At 31.2% G+C, this 19,817-nt stretch overlaps 1 protein-coding gene across 5 annotated transcripts; it reads left to right on the top strand.

Annotated features, from left to right (window-relative positions):
• Positions 1 to 548: 548 nt before the first annotated feature.
• LOC116779807 (choline-phosphate cytidylyltransferase B-like) lies at positions 549 to 19,374 on the top strand. 5 transcript variants are annotated; one of them, XM_032674293.2, is made up of 9 exons: positions 549 to 690; positions 880 to 1,052; positions 12,273 to 12,495; positions 15,370 to 15,467; positions 15,818 to 15,980; positions 16,800 to 16,969; positions 17,590 to 17,831; positions 18,256 to 18,320; positions 18,563 to 19,374. In XM_032674293.2, exons 2-9 carry the CDS (start codon positions 924 to 926, stop codon positions 18,673 to 18,675), a joined length of 1,203 nt encoding a protein of 400 aa, XP_032530184.1. In that variant the 5' UTR covers positions 549 to 690; positions 880 to 923; the 3' UTR covers positions 18,676 to 19,374. The 5 variants fall into 5 exon arrangements, with proteins under 5 accessions (XP_032530184.1, XP_061382764.1, XP_032530201.1 ...); XM_061526780.1 differs by having other exon boundaries at positions 573 to 690; positions 914 to 1,052; XM_032674310.2 differs by having other exon boundaries at positions 588 to 1,052; positions 18,256 to 18,328.
• Positions 19,375 to 19,817: the final 443 nt, after the last annotated feature.

Raw genomic sequence — 19,817 nt, 5'->3', positions numbered from 1 at the left:
CAGCCGCGTTGTTAAGAGAAAGGTGCTCTACCGAGATATTATTATCGTTTAAGAATGTTTATACTTAATTAAGTTGGAATACTATCAAAAGTAAAAAAAGTTGACATATTTGTAAAATCTGAAAAAATTGGATTCCGAAGATCTAGTTGAAATGGGCTAAGCTACTTTAAAATGCGGACAGAGAAAGCCCAACGGCTAATGGTACGTAGGTATCTCCTATGATCACTAATGTAAAATATAACACTAATTCGGGGAATTCAATAGGAAAAAAAAACAATAAATTATAGCTTTCATTGATATATTAGGAAGTTCAAACATTATCAGGAACAAAATAAGAAAAAGCCACCGTCGAAAATTTTTACAACTCCTCATGTGTATTTTAAATAAAGCTTTGTTTAGACAGTAACACTGACATTGCCGTTGAAAAAGTCATTTAACAGCGTGAATTATATAATTATAATAATAGCAAATATGTGGAAACTCTTTAAAATAAATTACTAGATTGATCATAACGTAAAATGAATGACCTATAAACTTCTTTAATAATTTTGACAAGTGACATACATTTCATTGTCATTGATAGAACAATTTTCAAATTCAGATTTCAGTGTAGGCACCTACCAACGCAGAATTGTATCGTTGTTGCCGTTACCTTCGCCGTCAGCAGTGTTTTGTTGACAATAATTTTTGGTGATGGTTCACTTATTCAAACATCTATAAAGTTTAAAAATTTTGTTATTTGTAATAAATATTATCAAAAATATTGTGAGCCAGAAAAGTATTCAAACAAATTTATGTGGTTGTTTCGTGTATTTTGTTTTATATATTTAAATAAAACTTGACGCAATTGGATTTTTGGATAAATTTGTCGTTTTGCAGACTAGTAATGCGTTATTTGTATTTCACCGGTAAGCCATGAGACAATGTCACGAAAGAGATCTCGAATAACTAAAGAAGAAATGAGTTCTATATTGGAGTCCCGAGGCGATGAAGGACGAAATGGCAGCGACACTAGTTTTGGAAGCAACAGTTTACTTATTTGTGAAACACAGGTTAGTGATTTTAGTTATCATGATTTGTACGTGTGAAACATCATATTAGCGTCATATTCTGCCTACCTAACCTTGAAATTTTACCCAATCTGATATTTTTCTCATGAGTCATTCTTGTGTTCTAAAAGAGGTCTCGAATAATATTGTAGGGCTGACAAGTATACTATCTAACTGCAAAATTTTGCTTTAATAGTTATTGATTTTCCACAACACCAATATAAAAGGTGGTACCCCTATGGGGATTCCCATTTAATAGTAACAGATTGAATGATTATGCAAGTTTACTATTAACCACATAATACTTTATACTGTACATGTATTAAAAAAGTAGATACTTTATGAATTTTGTTGTATGTCATAAATCATAATATATACAATTTTATGTTAAATTAATAAAAATTTTCTTAATGGTCCCAACAATTTCATTATGACAGAATCTTGGTTATAACATTAACATAGGAAGCATTTTGTGCGACTATTATGGTAGGAAAAAATATATGCATAAACATGGTATTTCTTTTCTATGAGCGTATTATCTAAAATATACTACTTGAAATTATGTTAGTATTGTAATAATATTAATTTTTGAGGACTATTTTAATTCATATACACAAACGTATCATAGTAGGCATAATTTAGCAACAATAGTTCTAGCTTATGTATTGACAGTAAAGAATTATTATTTTTTTATTAATTATATATTTAAATTTACAATATTAATTTAAAAATGTTTTCCCAACTGGAACTTAGACAATGATAAATTAAATTATTTAAATAATCATGATAATTTATGGTAATTATTGGTAAGTATTGATTCCGGTAATCATCATGGAATTCACAATTCAACAGATTCATAATCATCGAGTATTGCTGACGACAGATAAAATAATGTTTCTAAGATTTAAAGTATTTCTGGTACATTATGATAATGTATTAGAATTGGTTAGACTATTTATTCACTGGCCTCTGTTTCGTGAATACGAAAATTTGTCAAATATAGATGTAATAAATATAAGTAATTTTATTCAAAATATTCTTTACTAGAAAAAACACATAATTTAAAACGGGGGCAAGACTAGCTCTATATTATATAGAATTTAAATCCCTGCAGAATTAAGTTAATATATAAAAGCTTATGTACATATATATGTGTTATTAACTGCTATTATTACTATTGATTGTATATCAGAATTCCGATTTACAGTTACACCTTTTTTCCTTTAATTATTATACTTATTAAGTATCGAGTAAATTGCTACAACAATTTTATTTAATTTGTAATGATTATTACTTAATTTAAAACGATCGAACTCCTCGCTTAACGTCGACTGATCGTGAGGGAGTATATATATTATAAAGGTTTATTGGTAGCTGAAACCAATTGCAATACAATGGGCGTGGTGCCAAGTATGTGGCGTGATCACTAACAACACATAGAGTGACGTAATGGAGGCGTTATTTAGCATATCGTGTGTTGGCGAATTGAATGTTGTTGTTTTAATTTAGAGTAATTTAATTCAAACGTTGCTGATTATTAAATATATATGTATAGTTAATTTCAATATCTGCTCCTGACACGAAATTATAGGATACATCATAACACAAAAGCACGAATTAGTTACCGTTTGGCGACTTTCAGTTTAGAAACGGATGTCAATGAAACCGGATCACAGTTCAGAAACTCATATCAATAAAAGGTAATCACAGTATAGTGTTACGAGTTTTTTTTTGTCGTTGCCATCACGCCGCGACAATAATACACAGTACTCGCCATGCATTGCTCTCAGTTTTTATTGACCCTATAATGGACTTGTCATTCTTATTAACAGAAGTAATAGAGCTTCCCGATTGTATATACCTATGTACATTATAAACATACATATTTTCGCATATAACTTTGTCTTGTTTATAAACATTTTCTGTTGATTATTTTGCATTCGGTGAGTTTTGTTGTCGAATAGGTTTTATACGTTAAATCTTTTACCGTTTCATTAGGGTTCCGTAGCCAAATGGCAAAAAACGGAACCCTTATAGATTCGTCACGTCTGTCTGTCCATCTGTCCGTCCGTCTGTCCGTCCGTATGTCACAGCCATTTATTTCCGAAAGTGTTGGACCTACATAGTTGAACCTTTGTAGGTTGATGTATTCTGATAACCGCTATTTGAATTTTGAATTAAAAATTAATAAATTTAAAAATTAAAACGGTGGCACTCCATACATGGAACTGATTCAGATTTTTTTTTTGTACTGACCTATACGTGATGGATGTCTATGTCTATGTTTGAAAGAGAGATGCTTCCAAAGTGGAAAAATGAGTGTCCCCGCCCCTCTAACTTTTAAAATAAGAGAGTGAGAATACTAAAAAAAATATATGCTGTAGATTTCAATGAAAACTTTCAACGAAAACTGGTTTGAACGAGATATCATTATTAGTTTTTAAGAAATAATACATTTTCAAAAAACGCATATACAACTTTGTCGTTCATACAAACATTATGTAAAACCAAGTTATTTTTTTAATAAAACATCGATCAAAGTTACAACGCACTACCATAACTCTAATATTGTCATCTACTTGCTGCTACGGAACCATGTATGGGCGAGTCCGGCTCGCACTTTTTAATTTTTATATTTTTATGTTTTGATTTGAAACCGGTTTTTTTTTTTGGATCGATATTCTGCTTTTAAATATTTCAAATTAAGAATTGAAACTACACGCCACTGTAATAATGAATTTCTGTAGACCTGAATACAAAATAAAAGTAATTTTTTCGACCTAAATAACTGTTTTTTATATATGAAAAAATATGAAATGCGTAGTTGTAGACTAAAAAAATCCCTGAATACACTCGTTACATACTAAGAACGGCGTAGGCGTAAAAAAATAGGTCAACAAGCGGACTGTTTTCCGAAACATTCATTACTATTATGAGAATTTAATTATTATTTAATTTTCTTTAAATACCTTTATATTTTTTAACATAAAATAAAGAAAAACATAATTATATTTCCATTACTGTTATCATAATGTTATAAAAATTAAAAATTAATAAAAAATGAACGATCAATAATATTTTTTTAATTATCATAACAAAACTATATTCAACAACAATATAATTACCGAAGGTTAATTAATAACACCATTTCATTACAGCTTTTAGGTAAATTATATCTCACCTAAATAAAATCACACCAAGTAGGTAGGATTGGGTTTTTGTAAAATTTATTTGCTTTATTTTTCATCTGTAATCTATGTCTAGTATTTACTTTTAATTTACAATTCTAAGACCGCGAGCGTAATAATCTTAAATTTTCGCCGTTACTATTTTTTTTTTTACAAATATGTAATCATGGCATTTAAGAATCATGCAATTCCGATTAATTGATCTTATATATATATATATATATATATATCTTATATATACTGTAGGAATTAGATCAGTATATATGAGTAATGTTCTATTATTTTTTTTGTAATCTGTCATGTTGTCGTTAATTTCGTTATTGCCATTTGTTCTCTACATTTCGCTAACGGAGTGAGGTCATTGTGTCGGTCGTTGGACTACAAATTACACCATTTATGTTCTCCCACCGGATTTGCGAAAAATATTTTTCATACTATTGACAGTTTATTTTAGAAAATCGATATCGATATATATAAATAACGTACTAAATAATATGAACCGGCTGATGTAATTCTTCCTTGTTCGTAATTTAAAAAAAAAAAATTGCTGCAATTAAAAAAACATAAACACGTCAGCTTGACATTGATGACATTTTTAAGTGTAATAATGTTCTGTAGATCAATCTTAAGATAAATATCATCATAATATTATGATGAGTGCATTGTCAAATATTATAATACAGTGGGAATGAAAAAAATATAAACAATTATTGTAATTGAGAACATACCAATTGAATTATATCTGAGTAGTTTAGTAGCTGAATAGGAATTTGACGCTTGTAAACTCTCGCCTCTCACCTGCGCCTGTTATCCATTACACTAATACAAAATTACCTACAGTTTTAAGATTCAACAAATTTTTGTTAAAAAAAAATTCAATTCCATCGACTCTTATTGGACGACGCTATGATGTTAGGCTGAAAATTGTTGCGTATTAAAAATAAAACGTAAAGAGACTAGGATTTAGAAGAATTAGATTGAGTTGGTTTAAAAAAAAATATATATCAGATAACTTTCCGTTATAACTAATGAAATGAGATTTGGAGATGAGATAATTTTTTTGGGTTAAATCTAGATTACATTATTATGGAGCATAAATCATATAGTGGATTGGTTGGAATCGGTCTATCATAAAAAATATAAGCACACTTGGACTATATACATACTTAAGGAGAATCGCATTAAAATAGTAACGTTTTGATGCAAGTGAATTTACTTATATGTTAGTAATTAATTGCATATTAAAATTTATGTATTATTTAATACCTTAAACTGAAAGAGGCTAAATTCTAATTCCTTTTGTATGATATTAACTCTGAATAACACATAACATGTGTCAAAATGTTGAAATAAATTTATCAACAAAAAAAAAGTAATTAAAAATACGCTATTATAAAATACTACCTAAACTAACAAAAAAATAATGTAAATTACAATAGAGTGATAAATAAAAGTAATGAATCTGATGCAAAAAGCGTGGGGCGCCTTTCGAAAATATTTCATAAACAACGTAAGACTTATTAGACATCTAGTCATGTGAGTGTTATAAAAAAACTTGTAAAAATTTAATAAATTCTCATAACTAATTTGCTTCGGTCAGAAAACGGTCTAATCATTACATTTCACATTATACCCGTACATAAAAAATGATAGTTATTGAGTTTTTAATTTCATTGTTTATATAGAATAAATACAACGTGTAACATTGTCTACAAAACAGATTTCGGCTTCGTTTCATTTCGTATATTCTGTGGCAACCGCATCGATATACTTTCCGGTTTCGTCTTACATGTGTCCCGTACGCTTAATACATGTCGACATTGTTGTTACATACGGATAGTTTAACAGTTTTTCATTAAAAAAAACTTTTCACTACAGAATTAACGTACTCTTATAAATGAGAAACGGCAAACGGTTCGTATGTAGTCTGACTACGAAAACTTACACTTAGCATATGTTCTCGGTTATCGAAATTATAATAACATGGACTCTTAATACTTATTCAACCAATGGAATGTAATTCTTTAAACCATTTTTATTTTAATAACTGAATAAGTTAACAGCTATGAATGTAGTAGACATATTTTCGATGCATGGTACTATGTTTTATGAACATTTGGAAACAGTTTAGTAATTAGTACATTCGGATGTATCTGAACTTTTAAGACTAATAAACGCGTCTCGTTGATGTGAATATCGTCGAGATTGTATCACTACAATTCTCAGCGACATCTAGCCAAGGTCAGGCCTGGAGTTCCCTTCGACTGGCGCTCTCGTGGCGCATGGCCTGTCTGACGAACTTCCACGTAAGCGTCGCGCCACCGCCGGCCCTCCCCTCCCCCGACGTCCCACTCCCCGCCGACGTCCTCCTCAATACATTCCTCGCTCACTCCAAATCGGCTGACACAATACGCTCATATACTTAGTCACCGGCTATCGTTCGGGTTGAACGCACGTCTTCACAACCAGCGATTCATTATATGATCGGAATTTATTCATTATCAATAAAAGAATTTTGCTAAACAATCCACAGCGACGTGTTGCGTAAGAAATTGTTTTCCATATATTATAATAAAACGATGCGAGAAACGTCGAGTGCTTAGTGAAATAAAAACTGTGCTAATAGGAAAGTAAGACGATTAAATAATGTCATCATTAACCATGACGAATACCGTCACCAACGTGCACCTGAATGGTAAAGTGGAGACCAGCTTAAACGGACATAGGAAGAACGGTTACTTGAAACACGAAAGCTCAGACAAGACAGTGAGTATTGCTTTTTAATATACTGCGATAGTAATCGATTATATTTATTTAAATGAACATACAAAACCCCCATCCGAAGTATGACCCCTAGGTTAGAAGGAACCCAAAATGTTTGTACATCACAGACGCGGTATTCACAAAGTTTTCTAAAATGCAATCAGTGAAAGCGTTCTACGTGTGATATACTGGAGAAAGTTTATCAGCATAATATTGGAACCATAATATTTTTTTTATATTATATACTTATTAGTTATTACCATGAGATAAAAAATGATTGCGAAAATATGTCAATGTCTACACAGTTACAGCACTTACTGATAACACACTCGGTTAGTCATTAAAATCCATTCATTTAAATGACGAGAAAAAAATATTAAAAATCTATATTAATGTGCGTCATCGGCTTTTTCTGCAGAAATCGTAAAATTAAAAAAGAAATTACGTTTATAACATTTTGCAATTACATAATTAACGGTATTATATTTAAATCGGTTTACGAACTTTATCATTACGTCAATCACTATAATCCCTTTTCACACTGAACTCGTTTGCCGTCATGGTTCCTGTGCGTGAATGTAAAATCTTAGCGATTTGCATTTCAAAATGTCAAGTGACTAAAAACAACACCAAGGAACAAGGTACAACTATTAAATATTCATATAATACATAGGCTGACGTGAAATTGTAAATGTTTGTAAAATGTATACAATCATTGTTGCACTTTAACGAAAAAATTCTGAACGATTCATCAGAATATAAATTTAAATATATATTTATAGAATGAGCTTCAACTTCACTGCTATAAAACTTTTATATTGAATCTTAAGCCGAAAAATAAAAAGCGGTACACAATATGACATTGCTGAGACCTTGAGAACTTTGGAGGTTTTAGCTTTTTATTTTTTCATTTGTGTAATAAAAATATCTTAACATTACTGAACGTAGTGGATTATTTTTTAAAACTTCATCCATTTTTTCTGTACAGTCATCGCACTGTGACATGAGTTATAAAAGATACAGTTAGACCGCAATGCTATGAACTTCTATCGGGCTAATCGAACCGGATCCTAAAGCCGGCTCTTGACCCGCACAGCTGATAGGCTTCTGGAAAAAACGCGGTCAGATAACCCTGTGTCATATGTGGGAGTCAAGGAAACAAACGCGGTGTTCTAAATTTGAAATTGGAAGTGACAATTATAGCATAGATAATTAATATAAAAATAGAGCCGGCAAGCTAAACGCATTCACGTGAGAGAAAACGTTTTTGACATGGTGAACGTTTTTGATTTAGTTTTGCAAATAATAATCGGGAACCAACAAAATTCTCTCTCTTTTATTATCGATGAGACGAATTTCATATTTTGCTTGCAATTTAGCATAAAATCTCTACAGCGTGAAAATAATGTGCATTTTATTATTACAGAACAAAGGCCCCGACCTTAGACGCTGGTTTATTTTACTCATTGACGTATATTTTTTTTTGACATTGACGTTTAAAAATAAACTTGATACTAATTCGTTTCCATGGCATCTATACGAAAAAACAATCACGATAATTGTGGAAAAAAAGGTGGTTTATTTGAATAAGACGTCTTAATGTCATAATGGATACTTTTGCTTCGTTTCGTCATTTGACTGAGGGAAATAAGTTTAAACTTATGAGATTATTTTGCTATTATTAGATTAAAGCTATCATAATAATTATTTTGTAATATTTATTCACATAGTGTATTTGTATTCGCATTTATTTTATGATTTACACCCATAATGTTTCAATAGTCATGCGCATGAAGTCTCTTAAAAAAAGTTTACATATTTTTGCGTTGAATAGCCGCCTCTTTATTATCTGTATATTCTCGTATTCAAAAATGTTTTAAAAATATGATTACAAAATGAAGTAAATATATTTTTATAATATCGAAATCGAATAAACAGTCATATAATATTTATTCAAATGTTTTCTAATTAAATAGATAAAATATAAGTTTTATTATATAATTTTGTCGAAAACATATCATTTACGTCGTAAATGTCAATAGCAGACGACATATTTTAGCGTGTTTAGCACGAAATGACGTTTAAATACGCTTTAAATATCTGGCAATAAAGAAAAAAACAAATTACACTCTCGAGTGGCATTGAATACGTGAGTGACGTCAGAGAAAAAAAACATCACAGCGAATTATTATACGGGGAAAACAGTAAAGGATTACTTAATAAGGAAATTTTTATAGGTCTTTTTATGTTTCATGCTCTGTACCAATAACAAATATGTGTGAACGATAACTGTGAATTGTAATACGACTATAAAATCATTTAATTATGAAAGAAAAAAAGAATAAATGTATCCAAATTTTAATAGGGATAATTTTAAAACAAAAAGATAGTTGACAAAATTCTTCACACGGCCTATTTTCGTAATGTTTATTTTTGTCATGTGGCAATATGTAGCGTTTTGTTACATCAGATTTTAAAGATTGATCGAAATGTCGTTTATTTGATAAGAAAAACGTGTTGTTTTTGAGAGACAATGATAGTGATAAGTTGGTATGATTATAATTCAATAAGACGTTGATAAAAAAATATATATATCTTTGATATAAATTTTGAAAGACGGAAATATAATGCTACAGATTATACAAGTATTTTATTATCTGTCAGCAGATAGTTCTGGTTACCACATTGTGTAATTAATAATTTTTATAATATTTTAGGTATGTATATTAGTTGAATTGACAAATGGACAATTTATCGTCTGTTTGTCCCTTTCTTAGATATTTTTAACATGAAGACATGGAAGTATCGAATACTTAAAAATAAATGAAACTAAGGTTTTAAGATCTAGGAGTTTTTATATTTTATAAGTACATAATTCCGATGTTCCAGTTTCTTATAGCGACCAGACGAGATGAAAGAAAATTATTATAGTACTCCTTTGCAGCAGTAAAAACGTCAATCTGCTAAATCTAAGCAAATATATATCATCTGTACTCTATTTAATATGGATTTTGGTTTTCAAATCAAAGCCTATACGAATCATATATATAGATTCAAAACAAATTAATGTCTCGGACCATAAACAATTTTCCACCAACGATTTTAAAAGGTTTTTCGGAACTTTCGTTAGTGTCTTGTAATAAAATGTTAATTAAATTAAGTTTTAAATATTGTAAATATTTGTTAAAATATTCATAGCTGCTAAAGTACTTCAAAATATCTTATACACACGGAAAGGTCCATTGTTCGTGAATTGCTGACCTAGGAATCGTGAAGTGTGGAAAAAAAGTGTTTACGAACGTGACTAAGGGCTAAATAGAAAAATGTTTAATGACTACACTATTATTAATTAGCACAGATAAACATGTTTGATCAATAACCATGTTATTATGATAATAAGGGCACAGATGATAAAAAACCTAAATTATTATTTAATGAGAAATTAATTACGGAAATTGAAACGCATACTGTAATTATTTGATAGCTAAATACGTAGGTCTAAAATATGTAGGTGAAGCATTTGCTTACAAAGTATGTTTAGAAAGTCTACGTACACAGCGGTTTATCTAACTCTGTATTCAAGGCAAATGAACCATTATTATTTGGTCTCTAATTTTTTTTTTATTCTCTTCAATATGAACCTTATAATGTTTAAAATAAGAATGTACATTCATAAAACTGTAAACATCTTAATATTTTGATTTTCATAAAATTCGCTTCGTTAAGATAAATTATATAATGAAAAGTATATTTATATTATTCAAGTTTATAAAATTTTAAATACAATTAGTCTGAATCGCAACATTATCTTTAAGTAAATGTATCTGCCCATGCCCATTAATAAAATTATCGTTATCAGGATTGATCGATTTTATGTCGGAAGTGACATTCGTTCAGAAATTTATGCAGCTAATAAAAAAAAACAAAATCGTTGGTCCATTTAATATAAAAAAAATAAGTCGCTAGATATTTTATACCTAAAATGTTATATTGTATTGGGAATTAATTGGTAGTCATTGATATATAATAAATATAGCCGTCCGGTCATTGTGGATGCTGGCTGCTGATAGTACATCACGCCACTCTGTTATCGAGTAATCACATTTGAACCCCAACATCGTGTACAGCGAGGAACGATGAGTAATGTAATATTATTATTATGTACATTCATACACGCGATTAGTCATTTGGTATTTTTTTTTGTCAAACATAATATTGGTTATTTAATGGATTATTTAGTTTGTATAAAGGAACGATCCAGAAGCAATATCTTTTAAGTTTTATATTATCTATCATAAATCACGAAGACTTGATGTGTCAATGTACGTGTCACTAAATGTCAAACTTGGCATCACTATTTCGCTATACAACTTGAATTAATTAATCAGTTATGATCGAAAATCGATAAAAAGTCGCTTTTTAATCTGTATTGTACTTTTTCATAGCAAGTAACGCAAGTCGATCATTCCTCATATAATCGATACTCACGCTGAGTATACTAAATTACCGTCGCTAGTAAAAGTAAATGTTATCGGACAATTAATGATATTGCGTCATATAAGAGTAACTATAGGAGACGTGCCTGGAATCGTGCCAAGTTTGCGAGCGAGAGACGCGATGTCTGAGGAACATTTTTCTCGCCAGCTCTTATCTTGCATTCCGCTACATGCATTATTTATTTGAAACCTCCTGTTACGTAACTATTGATAGGAGAATATACCAGGATTAATGGTTTTAAGACGTTTTTTTGGGACTCACACTAATGACAAAACAAATGACAATCGACAAGAAAGAAACTTCTAATTTAAATATTAAGTTATAATTACACAAAGGGTACTACATATCACAGTTTTTTTTGTGACTGAAATAGACGAAACTTACTTTTTTTGTTTTATTATAAAACCCACGACTTTTTATTTTGTCATGGAAACAGTGACATAATGTTACGCAACTGTCTTTTTTGCTGTCTGTAAAAAAAAGTCATGTGTATTTTTTATTACATCTTGTTTTATTCGATTTAAATAAGACTTGTCTTTGGTACGAGTTAGATTTGAGGCACGTTAAATGAAATAGTTTCCGATGATTCGAGATATCTTCGTGAATAGCTTCGAGATAGCTTCCAATATAACTGTAGCTTTAATAGAAATGGATGAAAGAAATATTTCAAAAGCATTTAAATATACAAAAGCAGAATATTTGTTATACATCATAAAGAAATTATAATATATATGATATTAGTGTGTTATTATAATTATTCAAAATTTAATTCCAGTCACTTAGACACGCGGCGCCCTTCAGCACAGACCCGATAGCTGTTGCTGAACGCGAGAGATGCTCCTACGGAAGGATACCGAGGGCTCAGGCTGTGGCCGGCACCGCGCCCAGGAAGGTCAGGGTCTACTCCGACGGGATATACGACATGTTCCACCAGGGACACGCGAGACAGCTGCAACAAGCGAAGACGGTCTTCCCTAACGTATATCTCATTGTTGGAGGTGAGTGTTATTTACCGCGAACTGTTTGGATGAATGGACGGATGGATGGATGTAAGATAAGTGATTATTGCCTTAAATTTAAAAAAAAACATAAATTATTATTTTATTATGACAAGAGCACTTTATAACAGAAATATTTAATTGTACTTAATGTAATACGCAACCTCATCTCATCCGTGCTTCCCCCCTCCCCCATCTTGTGGTAAAATTGCATAATGTGTTATAAAACATAAGCCAGAGATTTATACAGCATTAAAATTATGTTATAATATTTGTTTTATAATTATATTATATGTCATATATTATATTATGTAACTATTTTTATATGACATTTTGTTTTCATTGTCGATGCCATAAATTATTTTTTATCGAATGCGAATTATCTCAGATTATACGTTTCGATACAAATATATGTGCTCTAAATTATCGTATTAACATTTAAATACGTGCCGCGTATTCGCTATGAAAATCCTCACTGAAGATAAATAATATCTTGGAGAACGTAATTTTGAGAACGGTTATCGAGCGGAGGTTTTTTTTTACATAAAAATAAACTCATTAACGTGCGTGACGTTTCGTTGAACGAAATTAAGATGACTATTATTTTGATTATATAATGAAATGCAAGAAGCGAGGACGGGACCTCGTTTGTCGTTTGTGTTATCTGATCGTATATAATTTTATAAAATACACGATAGATTTTAACGTTAAATTAATGAAAATTACCGAAGGTCATTTTAATATTTTTTTTTTTATATAAAAATAAAGATGTTAATTTTATATTGTGTTATAAGTATAAAAATTTGAAAAGAAAATTGAGAATGAAAAAAATTATGCACCGAACTGGGTTCGAACCTTCAACCTGTTTAACGTCGCGTTCCGAACTCTTGGCCAAATAAGCTGTCGTGTACTCACTTAAATAATTTTGTATTTAGTATATAGTCATGTATAGTACATGTTGAAGTAATTAATAAACAAAACATGAGTGATCACTCACAGATGTTCTGTATCGTGTCATCTTATCTCATACAAAGTAGAGTTTTATCTTGTATCGTACGATTTTAATTAAAAACGTGTGATAATGTAATTACGACCTCGTACTAAAGATATTCTAGATTGTAATATCTAGTGGAGATCCAACATTTATAGCGTTATAACGCTTACGCTACGTTTTCATGGTTACGTACGAAACGTTTATAGTTTTTCACTAATTAATTTTGGCATGTTACCTATATCATGTATTATAATAGGTTATTGTATGCGATACGTCAAACGCATCGTATGAGCTCTTATAATGAAAACTTTCACTACGCATAGCACAGCATGCAGTATGCTCATTACGGGTTGTAGTTGTACTCATTGACATATTTTTCTAATTCAATGAAGGTATATATAAAATAATATATATATATATATATGTATATCAATACAGATTATATATATTCTACATAGATATACGAATAATTTTGAATTAATTATGTTATAAATATATATCCATGTCTATATCAAAATTTCTGCGCAGTCGGAGATAACACGTTTAATGCATAATCATTATTTATGACACTGAATTAATGTGATTATATCGTTTTTATACTCTGTGTGCTTAGTACGTGTTCGCATCTTGTTTTTACATAGCGTTTCACGTTTATTAAACTGTTTCAACAGTAATCGGTTATTATTATTAATTATAAACGAAGCGTTTCCTTCGTTTGATGCGCGCAGATAGAACACTTGTGTTGAGCACGTCACCGGATTTATATGGAGATAGGTTTGAAGCTGAACGCAAGGATAATATTATATGAGAGTGTTTAAATTAAAGTGATAAAAATATACTAGAGCGTATACGTTATTAATATTACAAAAACTACAAATTATATATATATAAGTATTTTACAATAGAAATTATATCAGTTAAAGCAATGATAACTCAAACTATTCAGTTGACGGAAACTGTCAAACTATTCGTATGTATGTACATGACGGTAATCCAATAATTTAAATTAGACCAAATATTATTGTTCAGGTGATTTTAGTATGCAAATATAATAATATTTTTGATGTTTTCGTATAAAATTATTATAACTTTACTCACCACTTACCACGAGTGCGCATCGTCAAAGTGAATAGACAGTATTACGTCCGTATTCGTTGGAAACGTGTATTAAAGTCACCGACAAAGATGTTATGAAGCCGATTCATAGTGATATTATTCTATTATAATAACATATCCGTGTATTAATTTGTATGCTACATATGTATATAATATTGGTATTTCTCTTATGTAGTTATTAGCTGTACCAAAATCTTCAACGACGAATCGTCTGTACGGAGATTAAGGAACTCGTTTTTTTTTTTATTTATTTATTTATTTATTTTATGTGTTTGAAGTAATTTATAATTCGCGTTTAATAATCAATAGTGAATATTTAAGTCCTTTTAATAAATTTAAGGTTTAGTTTAAAACTCTCTCTAAGTATATAAAGAAATAATTTTATCGATTTAATTTTTTTTTTCTTCTTCTTGTTCTTCTAATAAATCTTTAGATAAAATCAAAGGTTTCATAGTATTCAGCCACCGATCTAATTACCCGTAAGTTTGGCAGATGACGTCAGCTTAGAGAAGATAGTGTGAATTTTAAATTATTGAAGTTAATTTTATTATTCCTAAACTGTGTTTTATTAGGTGTATGAATAAAAGAATACTGATTGATGTATTATTAAACGGCTTTGACATTATTTCAAGAAAATATGTAAAGTTACGTAATACCCTTTGATGTGACGTAATTGATAATTATACGAACTAGTATAGTGTATGACATTTAAATGGTTTTCAATGTAATTAAACTTTTTTTGATTAGTTTTTTTTTTTTTTTAGTGTGCAACGACAAACTAACGCACAGTCGTAAAGGTCGCACCGTTATGACTGAGGAGGAGAGGTACGAGGCTGTGAGACACTGCAGATATGTTGACGAGGTACACCAGTATTAAGTAGTATATATATATATGACATATGTCACATCACTAAACAACTGTCATCCTGACAGCCGTTCATATCTTGACAGTTATTAAGCTTGTTGCCATATATAAATAGTAGAGAATTTAATATTTTTGTTTTTGGAAACGGTTTTGTTTCTATATTAATAGAATCTTGGCTTTTTTTTTGTTACATGTTCGTAGCAATTGCAAGGAAGAATCGTTTAAAGTATTTCCAACTGTCAGGTCTTAAAATAAAGATTGAAGAAATCAATGAACCGAATAACTATTTAAAATTCAAACGGAATATTAATTTTATGGTTTGATCAATACACATTTTCTGTTTGCAGGTGGTCTGCGACGCGCCCTGGGAGTACGACGAGGCGTTTCTGGAGAAGCACAAGATAGACTTCCTGGCGCACGACGACATCCCCTACACCACCGAGGACTGCGAGGACACGTACGCCATGATCAAGGCGAAGGACATGTTCGTGGCGACGGAGCGGACGGAAGGTCACTATTGTTATTATTATTATTATTATTAACGGGTGATGTTTTTTTTAAGCTTTGTGCTGGTTTCAAGCATGTTCACGAGCCGGGGCCTAGTGAATACAGTGTGTGGTGTGTGAGTAATGTGTGTGTGTGTGAGAGAGTATGTGATTTCGTTGCCGTCTGTTTGCATGAACTTTCTTATTGTACACGTGTTTAAGGCGTCTAATTATTGTAGGGTACAGAGGGTTGTGTCTTTCTTTTATTATTATTATTATTATTTTATTATTTCTGAACGAATAATCTACAGATGAGGTACTTGTACTGATTATGTATTTTACATATATATATATATATGTAAAATAATCTTCATCCAATATTTAAATTATTAAGTTATTGTATGTTTGGCCTTTAGTTCGGTTTTTATTTTAATATTTAATTAGCGGTTTTTATAACTCGGAATAGCATTTGCTTAGTTTTTTGTTTGTCTATAGAATAGGATTTAAACATCATCTCCTTGAGGTTTTTTCATATCATTTACCTCAATGGTTCGGGCAAAAAACTGTATTTTTTATATTTCATTTTAATATCAAACTCGACTCTCGATCGCGAGTAAGATAAATATTAATCTATTATGAATATCGTATTTATTTTTGTCTACTATCTAGTTTCTAGAGTCTAGACTCTTATTATGCATCATAATATAAATTTGCTATTATATTAATGAAAGAAAAGCTATTTAAGAATTAGTATGTTAGTGACAAAAATAATATTTGGACTATATTAAAACGATGCCTGTTTCTCAATGGTAAACAATATATATATATGTTTTGTGAACCACAGGCGTGTCCACATCAGATATAGTCGCTCGCATAGTCCGCGACTACGACATCTACGTGCGGCGGAACCTGGCCCGCGGCTACTCCGCCAAGGAGCTGAACGTGTCCTTCCTGAACGAGAAGAAGTTCCGGTTACAGAATAAAATGGACGAACTAAAGGATAAGGGGAAGAAGGTTGGTTTTGTTGTAAAATGAGTTGTTGGAACAACAAGGTTGGTCACCCCTTGTTATTCAAATAATGGTTTGAAAGAAATGGTTGGTCACCCCTTGTGATTGAAACATTTCTTTGAAAGAAAAGGTTGGTCACCCCTTGAGTTACAAAATCTACATACTTTGTTCTGATATAATTTTGAAATGTAAATATGATTTGTAACGAATCCAACCTCAGTTGTATTTATACAGAAAGTTTTATGTTTGCTTTGCTTCTATCAACTTAAATATGGGAATATAAAGCTGAAATGGATCAGCCACTCAACACCGCACCAACTGATCCGGTTCAATACATTTAAGCAAAATAAAAAACTGAATTCTAACGACTAAAATTTAATGAGATCTAAGACTTTCGCGAGTATTATTCATTTAAATGAAACTAATATATTTCGGATGTACTTCGCGGATTTTATTATTTTAAAACTACATAATCCCGACGTTTCGGTTACTTTTCAGCAACCGTGATCACGGGCTGACGACATGTCACGTAATAAAATCCGCGTAGTGTATCCGAAAATATATAAGTTTCATTTAAATGAATAAAATTTAATTGCCTACTAATATTATCCAACACTTTGTTCCAGGTGATGACGAATATAGGCGAAAAGCGCGTGGACATCTTGACCAAGTGGGAGGAGAAGTCTCGCGAGCTGATAGACGCGTTCCTCCTGTTGTTCGGTCCGGACGGCAGGCTGTCCAGCATCTGGAACGAGTCCAAGGGCCGTCTGATGCAGGCCCTGTCCCAACCGCCCTCACCGCACTCGTCGTCACCGCCCAGCGAGAACGGAGACCATTCACACTCACCGTCACCTGAACCAGAACACAGGTTAGTGTGCAACCTATATATGTACTATTTAAAGTCGAATATCCCGTAGCAACGTGACAATAATATCAGCTAGGAGGCATTGACCAATGACAGATATGGAGATGAGCTAGAGATTGTGACCAATTATATACATATTAAGAGGAGACAATAGCAAAGGGACTATTTGTTTGGAGATAGCCACCGATGCTCATCGACCCGGTTTGCAAGCATCATCAGCCTTCTTTTGAATGAGAATCACATTTCGCCTAAATAGTTTGTTTGTGTGGGAAGTTTAGTGTACTGAGAAGCCATTTAGATGAAGTTCTATATACTAAGTCATTACTTGTATATAGTCACATCACCAATGTCGACCATAGCAAAAACTTTTTCTTATTGCTTTGTTTATATGTAAATAAATAACAGATTATAAATGTATTTGTTCCAGAGGGTCGGCCTCCCCCCCACCACCTAAATCTCGGCGGTGTGACCTGTTGTGGGAGGAGCAAGCAGGTAACTGGGTAATTATTAGTAGCTTGTCTTAGCTAACACCTGACGCTGAATACACGCTGACGCTGAGTTTGTGCACTAACATTGTTTGTAGTATATTTAAGTAGACGTAGTTTTGATATACTCCGTAGCATCAAAACGTAGTCTTAATAGTTAATCAGTATGTGTATATAGAAACATAACACTAAACAAAAGAACCTGTGTGTAAAGACATGAACATATTTAAGATTGGTATGTGTGTGTAGATGCATCGAGCTTTGACCGCGCTGAGTTCTCGGAAGAGGCCGCACAGCGCCAGCTGACGGACGACGGCTCAGACAGCGACGACGACTACCAGGACACCAGCCCTTACCTATAACATACATTATATAAATATGATATAGATATACCAACTAGAGCATAGATAGACTTACAACGATCGCTGTTAAAACACACCCTGTATATACACAACATATATACACATCGATGGATTTGTAACCGACTTCAAACACAAAATTATCTATTGTAGATAATATTGTCTATGCCGGGAGATTAATATTTTGAAAAATATGCATTGTGAAAAAAATATGCTTACAAATGATGTAGTACACGTGTTTACGTCGGTTTCCCGGACGCTGTGGTCGAGTACGTAGTTCATTACTTTGAAGTCGTTTCATTAAAGGCGAGCCGGTCGTGATATTATGATATTAGTAAATTCGTTCATCATATCATTATGACACGGATGTATCATAGATCTATTATAGTATTTTTAAACGACGTCCCATCGGAGTGTCATCTTGACATTTGGATATGACAGTCGCGTATGTCAAATTATGTTAAGTCCCGGGTCGTGTGTCGCCCGCTGATTGAGTGAATGTTATTTAATCCTATTAGTTTTTAATGATAATTTTATTTATATACATATATATATATATGTATCTGTTTAGTTTAATATTTTTCACATTAATATATCGCTGGATGCCTGTGTCGTTCACACCACACGTCGTGGATATGAAATCTAGGCAGATATTATTTGTATAGTACTTTTTGACGGTTGATTAAAGAGGTGCTTATATTATCTTGTAATATTATTTAACCATAATCCTAAACTCTATGAATGAAAATATTTTATTACAGTAATAAAATCGGTAAAAAACAAACTATTGTTTATAATTCAGATTTATTAGAAGAGATTTTTAATAAATAATAATAAAGAACTTTTTGTGACACATTCTGAAAAAAAAAAATTACATGTGAATGCATTTTACATTATATTAAATAAAAGTTATTTATAACTGTTCCACTCTACATTAACTTTTTATATAAATATTAAAATTGATTTGTTAATAAAATTTTGCTTCGTGTTCATGAAATAACTGTGGAATGAACTAGAGTTTAAAATATTAATTTACTTATTATTAATATTGAACAATTTCCTAAAATTTTAATATTAAAAAATCGAACTTTCAAGAATTTATGGCAAAAAAGACAAGTTAAATATGCAGTATATGATGCTAATAC

The sequence above is a fragment of the Danaus plexippus genome (genome assembly GCF_018135715.1).
Source record: "Danaus plexippus chromosome 3 unlocalized genomic scaffold, MEX_DaPlex mxdp_25, whole genome shotgun sequence".
In the NCBI taxonomy this organism is placed as follows: domain Eukaryota; kingdom Metazoa; phylum Arthropoda; class Insecta; order Lepidoptera; family Nymphalidae; genus Danaus; species Danaus plexippus.
Note: the sequence above shows the minus strand (reverse complement) of the source record. Positions and strands in the feature narration are given on the sequence as shown.

Coding starts and splice junctions, on each gene's coding strand:
- LOC116779807 (XM_032674293.2), top strand. CDS start 924: ATGTCACGAAAGAGATCTCGAATAACTAAAGAAGAAATGAGTTCTATA. Junction 15,468..15,817: donor ACTGCAGATATGTTGACGAG/GTACACCAGTAT, acceptor TTCTGTTTGCAG/GTGGTCTGCGACGCGCCCTG. Junction 16,970..17,589: donor TAAAGGATAAGGGGAAGAAG/GTTGGTTTTGTT, acceptor ACTTTGTTCCAG/GTGATGACGAATATAGGCGA.